We start from the raw sequence: 10579 nt of genomic DNA on the forward strand, positions 1-10579 counted from the left end.
ATGTTCATAAGCATGGTATATGGTATCTATGTTCAAATACCGATTACCGAATTACCGAACCCGAACTTTAAAAATACCAAACCGAATACCGAACGCCCACCCCTAGCTATTCGACATGCCTCCTTGTGTTGCCTTCTTCAGCTGCTTCAATCGTAATTTTATTATTTCATCTCTAATTAATTATTATAAGTAATTTAAGTATTAAAAAATTAATAATATTTAATGCAGGCAGCTGTTCGACATGCCTACTTGTGCTGCCTGTTTCAGCTGTTTCAATTGTAATTTTACGATTTGATACCTAATTAATTATTATAAGTAATTTAAATATTAAAAAATTAATAATATTTAATTAAAAATAGAAATAAAATGATAAGTTAAAAAAGGATAAAATGAAAATAAAATAATAAATTAACTCTTGATGTTTTGTGCTACCTTCTTCAGCTATTTCAATCGTAATTTTATTATATCACCCCTAATTAATTATTATAAGTCATTTAAGTATTAATAAATTAATAATATTTACTAAAAAATAAATTGGACATAAAATGATAAATTAACTCTTGATGTTTTAGATTAATTTGATGTCTTATATAAGACTCATTTAAATGTGCTTCACAAGTATTTTTTATAATAATTTTGTCTTATCACTTTTAATTAATTGTTATAAGTTACTTAAGATATGTTTGCTTTGTTGTTTCAATCTAACTTTATTATATCAGCCTAATTAATTTTTATCGTCATTGAAGCATTGAAAAAAATAATAATATTTCATAAAAACGATAAAATACACAAAAAATGATATGTCAACATAAAATATTTATTTGACTATCAAAATTATATCAGTGCCACAGAAATTATGATGGAACAGAAAAAGATATAAAGTAACATATATTATTTAAAAATGAGAAGACACAAAAACTGGGACTGAGAGAGTTTAAGATTTTATTTAAAAATTATGCTAAGAGCATTATAAATCACATATTTAACAATTTAAAAATATAAAAGATCTAAAATATTCAATTGACACACGAGCCTATATTAGTGTCACTTAAATTGAAATATAAGAAAAAGTATTATAAATCACAATAATTAAAAATATAAATTATTTTAATGATTAATTATCTAAATTACATTTGTGTCACATAAATTAAGATAAAAAAATAATATATATTAGGGTCGTGCTGAGCACGGGTCTTCGATGTCTAGTACTTACTTATAAAGGGCAATAAGCAGACACCTCTTCGACATACCTGCTTGTGCTGCCTGCTTCGGCTGCTTCAATCGTTATTTTATTATATCATCCCTAATTAATTATTATAAGTCACCTAAGTATAAAATAATTAATAATATTTAATAAAGATGATAAACTGAATATATAATGATAAATTAATTGTTGACGTTTTATTTCTACTTGATGTCTTATATGAGACTTATTTAAAAAAAATTCACAAGTAATTTTTATAGTAATTTCATTATATCATTGTTATCGGTCATTTAAGACATGTTTGCTTCATCGTTTCAATCGTGATTTTATCATATCACCCATAGTGAATTTTGAAAAAAAAAATATAAAATAGAAATAAAATAATAAATTAACTCTTAATGTTTTGTAATACCTTCTTCAGCTGCTTTAGTCGTAATTTTACTATATCACCCTTAATTAATTATCATAAGTCATTTAAGTATTAACAAATTAATTATATTTAATAAAAATAAAATAAATGTAAAATAATAAATTAACTCTCAATATTTTAAATTAATTAGATGTCTTATATGAGACCCATTCAAAATTTTTTTACATGTATTTTTTATAATAAGTTTGTTTTATCACTTTCAATTAGTTGTTATAAGCTATTTAAGACATGTCTGCTTCATTGTTTCAATCATGATTTTATTATATCACCCTAATTAATTTTTATGGTCATCTAAGCATTAAAAAATTAATAATATTTCATAAAAAAGATAAAATACACACAAAATGATATGCCAACATAAAATATTTGTTTGACTATCGAAATTATATTAATGTCACAGAAATTACGATGGGATAGAGGAAGACATAACTTATTGAAAATTATCCTAAAAGCATTATAAATCACATATTTAACAATTTAAATATATAAAATATTCGATTGACTCTCGAACGTATATCCGCTTCACTTAAATTGAAATAAAAAAACATTATAAATCATAATAACTAAAAATTAAAATTATTTTAATAATTAATTATTTAAATTATATTTGTATCACATAAATTAAAATAAAAAATAATATATATTGAGCCCGTACTAACCACGAGCTTTCGATGTCTAGTTTATATATAATAGAGATGAAGATATAGGCTAGCTAAATGCCCTCGAATTCAGACCAAAATTATGCTGACACCATATCATACAAAAAAACCTAAAAAAAATCGCACACTTTATCTTTTTGTATTTATGCGTGTGTGTGTGTTTTTATTCCCCTAAACTAATATTAATTATCATTTTTTGCTTCTCAAAAGTTAAACTATGTAAACTTTTATTAGTCTTTTAAATATATTTTTCATCAAATTAATATGAGAAAACTTGTAACATGTAGTGCTAATCTATAATTTTTAAATAACAAAATAAAATTGATTTCCCCATTTTTTGGAAGCAACTCCAATAACAGAAAACAGCACTGGTTCAAATTTGGGATCACTGCCAAAAGCAGGCAGTATGTTAATAATAAGGAAAAATTCTTTATTCATATTTGAAATGAAATGTCAAAAATAATTCTGTAATTGTGAATTTTTCAAGACATTTTAATTGTAGAAATGGTGATATATACGTAATGCTTAACTATGTAAATTTTTGTTTTTACAGAAATTAAGGAATTCATATCAAAATTGAGATTAAAACCAAAAGGTTCAAATCAAATTTGAGATTAAAACAAAAAAGAAAATTGATCGATATAGTGTACTCACCGTATAATTTGCGTACAATTAATATCGCATCAACTATAAACTGATTATACACTTATATATTAACTATACATTAAATATACACCCGTGACGACTTTAAACTATTACAATTAGATGTATATGAAATTAATTTTAACCAAGCGACTAAAAATGCCAAGATCCCAAAGAGAAGGCATCCAAAGGTGTGACCTAAGGTGAATCATGAAGTCTCAATGTTTAAAAATCAGCAGAAAAAAACAATAGCTTACAGATTTAAATGATGAAAATTAATTACAATCCCAGCTAAATATATATAAGAAATATACACTAATTAGGTATAATATATCTACATATATTATATATCATTATGTCAAAAATATACATTTACATGCGACATAATTTTGATTGGCAAGACTTGCGATGGCATAACAATAAGCTAGAAGTTTGGAGACAAATCTTAGAGTCTAAAGGTTTAAGTTGAATAGGACCAAGATAGAAAACATGAAGGGGTCGTTTGGTGTAAGGTACAATGAATTATAGTTTCGGGATAAAATAAAGGACTATTTTATTTCATGTTTGGTGTGAGGTATTAGTTAGTATCGGGATTATTTATTCCACTATTTATATCATAGTAATTGGATTTGTTATTTCTTATACATGGCGGGATAACTAATTCGGGTTAATTATTCCGAAATAACTCTTTCCCAACCAAACAATCCCGAAGTGTAAGTTCGATGAACATGAGGCTAGCGTGAAAGTGAGGACCGAAGCTCAGACCCTCAAAATAGATGTAGTTTCAAATATCTTGGGTTTATTATTCAATGAAATAGTGAGATTAACGATGACGTCGCACATTGTATTAGCACAGGCTGAATAAAATTGAGGCTCACATCTAGTCTTATGTGATAAGAAGCTGCATCCAAAACTTAAAAGACAAGTTCTATATAATAGTAATTAGATCACTATTATCAATTACCAAGAGAACCAAAATAATGAAAACTCTCTGTTTCATTTTATGTGGTACCATTTGCCTTGATATGACATTTAATTAAAGAAGAAATACTTTTAAAATTTATGATTCTAAAATAATTTTAAATATTTTTATAACTCTAAATCATTTTATAAAGATAAAAAAAATAATATAAAATTATTTAATATAGTAAATAATATTTTTTTTTAGGACAAACTAAAAAGCAAAAAAATGTAACATAAAATGAGGGGAGGGAATATAAAGGAAACCAAAGACCCCAGCTATTCCAGTAGTTGGTATTTGGGATAACCCTTTCCATTTTGGAAGAGAGATACAAAGAAAAATTTAAAAAATTCTACTATTATTAGTTGTTCCCAAATATAGGAATAGCTAGCCATCCAAATGTCCCATCTTTAGTCTTCTCTCTTCTGTACTTTCTTTAAATAAAACAAACTAAAAATAAATGCTTTTTATTTTTTTTCACAAACAAAATTGAAAATACTCTATGACTCTATGTAACACTAACATCTGGCCCTTTATCTTTCTAAAAATATATATTACTATAATTTATACAAATACAAAAAAAAAAAAATATATTATTTAAAAAATCCATTGATTTTGCATAGTCCACCATGATTCCTCTTCTTTTCTAGCTCCACTTCTTCACCTATATATGTACACACACCACTTCATATAACTTAACAATCACTCTTTATTCTATGCTTATTATCTTTTATCTACTCTTTTTTTTATATATAGAGAGAGAATAATAAGAGATTTTATTGGCCATTGTTAAGTTGAAAAAAAGAGTTGTGTGATATATAAGTTGTTGAAAGAAATGATGTTGGATCTCAATCTAAGTGCAATTTATGATGAGAAAATTCCAGAAGGTTCGGTAGCCGATGAATCGGAGGTGGGAAGCTCCAATTCATCAGCGAGGAATGCAGAAGCATGTAGTAGTGCCGGAGATGATGAGACGTGCTCCACACGCGCTGCCGGCTCCGGCGACATTTTCACCTTCAATTTCAATATACTTAAAGTTGGACATGGTGGAGATGAACGTAACAGGAGTTGTTGTAACAATGACGATGATCATCATCATCGGTCCGAGTACGTGACTCAGCAATTGTTCCCAGTGAACACTGCTGAGCTGAATACTCGGGCCCACACCTCTCAGAACGCTGATTGGATAGATCGTAGTACTTACGATCCAGCCAATACTGTTGGTTTCCGAGAGATGCCTAAACAGCAACAGCCAGTTAAGAAGAGCAGGAGGGGACCTAGGTCCAGAAGTTCACAGTATAGAGGTGTTACTTTTTATAGAAGAACTGGCAGATGGGAATCACACATATGGTATATGTGTTTTTATTGTTTCTTTTTTATATAAAAAAAGTTGTTAAATTTTTTGTGTAATATTTGTTATTTATTTTGTGTAGGGATTGTGGCAAACAAGTATATTTAGGTAAGTACTATGTAGTGTTGTTATTTTTATTGTTAAATTAATTTGTTTGTGATTTTTTTTTTGTAGTTCAATTGATTTCTATTTTGGGAAATTTTCTGATTAGTTTTGTTGTTGACTTATGTTTAGGTGGATTTGACACTGCTCATGCAGCCGCTAGGTAAATGATTAAATATATTTTCTTTTGACGGTCAAGTTCTCTTATATTTAGTCAGATCATTTTAGTTTTCACATTTTATCACGAGTTGAAATCTAGATCGAATTGATAAAGTTTGTGTTGAATTTTTCTTCATGGTATCAGGGCATATGATAGAGCTGCGATTAAGTTCCGGGGTGTTGATGCTGATATAAACTTTAACCTTAGTGATTACGAGGAGGGTATGAAGCAGGTTAGGAATGTCTAAAGATTTGTACTAGTATTAAAACATGTTAAGCTCAACGTTGAACATGAATTTTGCGTTGTATTGATTTGTTTGTGAACTAATGTAGATGTCGAACCTGAGTAAAGAAGAGTTTGTACACGTGCTGCGACGACAGAGTACTGGTTTCTCAAGAGGGAGCTCGAAATACAGAGGAGTAACGTTGCATAAATGTGGGAGATGGGAGGCGCGGATGGGGCAATTCCTTGGCAAAAAGTAAGATAGTTTACTCATTGAAATTGTTATCGAAGTAGAAACTTTTCTTGTCGAAGTAGAAACTTTATTCGTTGATGTTGTGGTAGTAGTCGTCTCAATTTTGATCATATACCTACCCAAATATCATTTCACCTGCATCGGATCCACCAAAAATATTGCCGTACCTTTATCAGATCCTTCACATATAATACATTTTTGGAGGATCCGAGCAACATGTCTCTAGATTATATCTTGGTCAGAGGTGGGAAACAAAATCTGTTAAACAATGCCTATTTGCAGAAGAAATGAGTGGGACTATTATATTCATGGTGGGGATTCCACTGCTTACATTGCAGGTATATATATCTCGGACTATTCGACAGTGAAGTAGAAGCTGCAAGGTCCTAATGATCATGAATTTTACCTTCTTCCTTAATATGAATTCATTACCCTTAAATTCTCAACAACAATCTTGTATCGACCAACCGGTATCTCCCTTTTTCTGCAAAATAGGGCGTATGATAAGGCGGCTATCAAATGTAATGGAAGGGACGCTGTTACCAACTTCGAGCCAAGTGCATATGAAGGGGAACCAAATTCGAACCCTCAAATTGAAGGTTCGTTCTATAAGCGTGTCTTATATTCACGAATTCCATCACTCAATACCGTGATCACTAGCCTTTTACATCTTGCTGTTGCATTTATAGTATGTATATAATGCAGGTAGCCAACAGGATCTTGATCTAAACTTGGGAATCGCGACTTCTTCTCCCAAGGAAATTGAAAGGTCGTCGGTTTTTCAGTATCATCCTTATGATATGCAAGAATCAACAAAATCACAGGTATAAACAGAGTAGCTTACATAGAAATGCTGCAGCAGATTGCATTTGATGGTTTTCTACTTCCCTATTCTAAATTCTCCCTTTTGTTTCTTTGTATCTGTATTACTCTCTCTTCAAAAATGTTGCCATACCCATGTCAAATCCTCTATAAAATACACGGATTTGGAGGATCCAACACGCACTCCTCGACATGTTTGATGATCTTTAATCTTGTTTTCTCTTAGATTGAACTGATGATAAGTTTGGCATTGTGTATCTTAATTCCACAGATGGACAAATCTGGTTCACAAACAGTTGGTAGTTCACATTTCAAGGGGCTACCTGCAGTCACATCTGAACAAGCTCACTTGTGGAATGGAGTGTATTCCAATTTCTTTCCCAGCTATGAGGTACAAAAAAAAAGTTCATCTTATTCTCTAGTTTTCTGTTGTTTCCCCTTTTAGTTATTAGTTGAAACTTGTGGTTAAATGTATATATGCCTATAGTAGTAGATTGTTTCACTGTGTGTGAAATAGTTGGGCTGCTTGTCTATATAAGTATAGGTTCTGATTCTTGTGAACTTTACTGAAATTACAACACCATACCGGTGAAATCCCACTTATTTGGAAATGGTAGAGTGTACGCGGGCCTTACCACTACATTGTGGAGGTAGAGAGGCTATTTCCGAAGGACCTTCGGCTTGTGTACAGTATGAAAAAGAAAACATAGCAACTAATACGGAAACAATAAGCAATAAAAACTCTACTGAAGTTATATTTGAAAATTCTTGTTAACATATCAGGTTTTGTATAGATTTTGTGATAAGAGCCTTCCCTTTGATTTTTTCTTTTTCCCTTTTCTTCTTTTGGATTGTTTCCGGACTGTATAACGCGACTGAGAGATGGACAAGGCTTGTAGCTAGAGCATTTTTTCAGAGTCTTAGTGAACCAACAATCAGAACAATTCAACTGTTATGGCAGGTTACTTGCCATTTGCTAATCAATGCTCGTACTAAGTAGCTAAAGGGGCTTTGCAGGAAAGAGCATCCGGGAAGAGAATAGATGTAGGTACCTCCCACGGACACCCAAACTGGGCAATGCAAATGCATGGTCAAGTCGGAACAACCTCAATGTCAATGTTCTCTGCTGCAGCATCATCAGGATTCTCAACTCCGGCTACCACTGCTTCGGCCTCTGTAATGTCTGGTCCCAACAACCTGAACAATCTCAATCTTTCGTTTGCTTCATATTCGACACCATCAACAAATACAACTCAATACTATTACCAGATCAGGCCGCCACTACCACCTCCATAACATTTCTTTGCCAGCATTTTACTTGTAATACATTTACATATATAACTCAAAACTGATTCCATTTGTAAGATTTTTTTGTCATCAATTCATTAACATGTTGATTTTATGTTGAATTCTTTAACCACTTGTAAGATTTTGGAAGGTGAAGATTCAAATTTTCATCACATTTGTGCTTTTTTCCTTGCTTATTGTTGTGATCTTGGATACAAAAGAAGTTCAACTATCTATAGTGACCTCGTTCAATTTACAACAACAAATTTAGTGTAATTCGACAAGTGGAGTCTAGGGAGGGTGGTGCTTATGCAGTCTTATCCCTACCTTGAGAGAGGTAGAGAGGTTGTTCCCAATTGAACTTTAATTGATGATAGTCTATATACATATACATTAATAGAGTATCCTCTTTCATTTTCACGAATAACACTGAAGCACCCCACTCAAATATATTCTATTACAATTAGCAAAGCAACACAATTATTCATTTGGGGCCTAATCCACCCCCACACACTTAAATAACGCTTGAAAATGTAGTTGTTTTGGCCACTAAATTTCTATTTCACATTGAACAATCAGCAATTCTTTTCCTAGTTTCACATCATGGTATTTGTCTTTTATGCAATTATTGAGAGTTGTCGCTCAATCTTTTCCATTAAATGCTTCTGGTTTGTGTTTCCTTGGTTGTGTCATTTCATTGCCTCTCATAAACAGAATGAAAAAGAAAAGTCATAATACATAAATATAAATATGATCCTAAACTTGACACCAAATTATAATATTAACCTTAAACTTTGATAGTGCACAAATAACACCTTTAACTATTCAAAACCTGAATAAATATGACCTCCGATTTTACAACCTCCATGCGTGTAACTCACTTGCGCCTACGTGGATATGTAATTCAATCATACGGTACCACATCACTAAAAGGTCTGACATGGAGGGACTTTTGTCTTTCAATTAAAACGACGTCGTTTTGCTTTTATAAGTTAAAACGACATCGTTTTGCTCTTATTATTATTATTATTATTATTATTATTATTATTATTATTATTATTATTATTATTTAATAATAATAGTAATAATATTTTAATAAAATTTTCATCTTAATAACGTTAATTTAATATACTACTGCTGTGCTTAATAATATTTTATTAATAACATTTTAATAATGCTAAATTTAATAACGTTAATTTAATAACGTTAGTTTAATAACTTTAATTTAATAATATTTTATTAATAACGTGCTAATAACGTTAATTTAATGACGTTTTATTAAAACTATAATTTTTTTATTTATTATTAGTATAATTTTATCTTTGAGATGAAAATAATGAAACAATAATAGTGAAAAGTCATTTAAATATATAAAAAGAAATTAGTAAGGGCATAATAGTCATTTTATCCTCTTTTTATTGTTGGATGCTCAAATTTTTAGCCCGATGCACCCAGTTTTGCGTGTACAACACGCGTTTTGCCACATAGGATCGAAGGCTATATTTATGCAGTTTTGAATAGTTAAAGGTCATATTTGTGCACTATCAAAGTTTAAGGTCAAAGTTATAATTTAGTGTCAAGTTTAGAGTCATATTTATGTATTATGCCAAAAGAAAAATTAAATGACCTTGGATTTGCAAATATTGGTTTATAAGGTGTTTGGGTAAACTTATAATTTGGTCAAAATGGCTTTTAAGCCATTTTTTGCTTTTGAAAGTGTTTGACAATTTTTATAATTGCTTAAAAAAAAGTTAATTTTAACTTTTTTTAAGGCAAAAGCTATAAGTTAGTCACTCCCTACTTATTTTTTTTAGCTTATAATTCATTGAAAGTTGACCAAGTAAATGACTTTTATATCCCTTATAATTTTCACTTATTCCAAAGTTATCCTCTTGTAACCCTTATAATTTTCACTTATAAAATTCATGATCTATAGCAATTTTTATATTAATTAAAATTTTTTAATTCAATTTTTATATTATATTAAATTATATTTTTTTGTAAAAATATTTTTAATATAAATTAAACTAGGTTTTTGTTTGTTTATTTTTTCCTTTCAAGAAAACCTACGTTTTATCTAAAAAGGATTGATAAACCTATTTTTTATTGAAATATTTTTTATCTTAAATATTTTTAATTCAAAATTCTAATTCCATCCCGGATAAGAATGAGTATGAATCAATATATATATATATATATATATATATATATAAGATCAATAGTCAATCCTATGTTGCATGTCCCACGGGCAAGTAACCCTATTTATCTTTTTTGTCAATTTTTTGAGTTTTTTTCTACTTTTAAAACTTTTCTATTAATTACCTATTTCATTTAATTTTAAGATAATTAGCATTTACTAAAATAATAATGAACGATTGTAACTCTTCTTTTTATTAGGCCATGTTAATTGTGAAACATCATTAACTAATATTAACTCTACACTTTTCATCTTCCCTTCTATCTATATAATTCTTCTTCCATTAGAG

At 29.6% G+C, this 10579-nt stretch overlaps 1 protein-coding gene across 2 annotated transcripts; it reads left to right on the forward strand.

Moving 5' to 3' along the window:
• The first annotated feature begins 4417 nt into the window (after positions 1-4417).
• On the forward strand, positions 4418-8266 carry LOC107848308 (ethylene-responsive transcription factor RAP2-7). 2 transcript variants are annotated; one of them, XM_016693045.2, is made up of 10 exons: positions 4418-5246; positions 5330-5355; positions 5482-5512; positions 5654-5741; positions 5842-5987; positions 6323-6367; positions 6480-6583; positions 6690-6808; positions 7078-7197; positions 7824-8266. In XM_016693045.2, the coding sequence occupies exons 1-10, from the start codon at positions 4732-4734 to the stop codon at positions 8100-8102; spliced, it is 1473 nt and encodes a 490-aa protein (XP_016548531.1). In that variant the 5' UTR covers positions 4418-4731; the 3' UTR covers positions 8103-8266. The 2 variants fall into 2 exon arrangements, with proteins under 2 accessions (XP_016548531.1, XP_016548532.1); XM_016693046.2 differs by lacking the exon at positions 6323-6367 and having other exon boundaries at positions 4427-5246.
• The last annotated feature ends 2313 nt before the right edge of the window (positions 8267-10579 follow it).

Source organism: Capsicum annuum, chromosome 11, assembly GCF_002878395.1.
Source record: "Capsicum annuum cultivar UCD-10X-F1 chromosome 11, UCD10Xv1.1, whole genome shotgun sequence".
In the NCBI taxonomy this organism is placed as follows: Eukaryota; Viridiplantae; Streptophyta; class Magnoliopsida; order Solanales; family Solanaceae; genus Capsicum; species Capsicum annuum.

Bases quoted from the DNA above. Each gene is read 5' to 3' on its own strand.
- LOC107848308 (XM_016693045.2), top strand. From the start codon at position 4,732: ATGATGTTGGATCTCAATCTAAGTGCAATTTATGATGAGAAAATTCCA. The intron at 5,988-6,322 runs GTAAGATAGTTT...CTTACATTGCAG, and splicing joins GGGCAATTCCTTGGCAAAAA to GTATATATATCTCGGACTAT. The intron at 6,809-7,077 runs GTATAAACAGAG...TTAATTCCACAG, and splicing joins AAGAATCAACAAAATCACAG to ATGGACAAATCTGGTTCACA.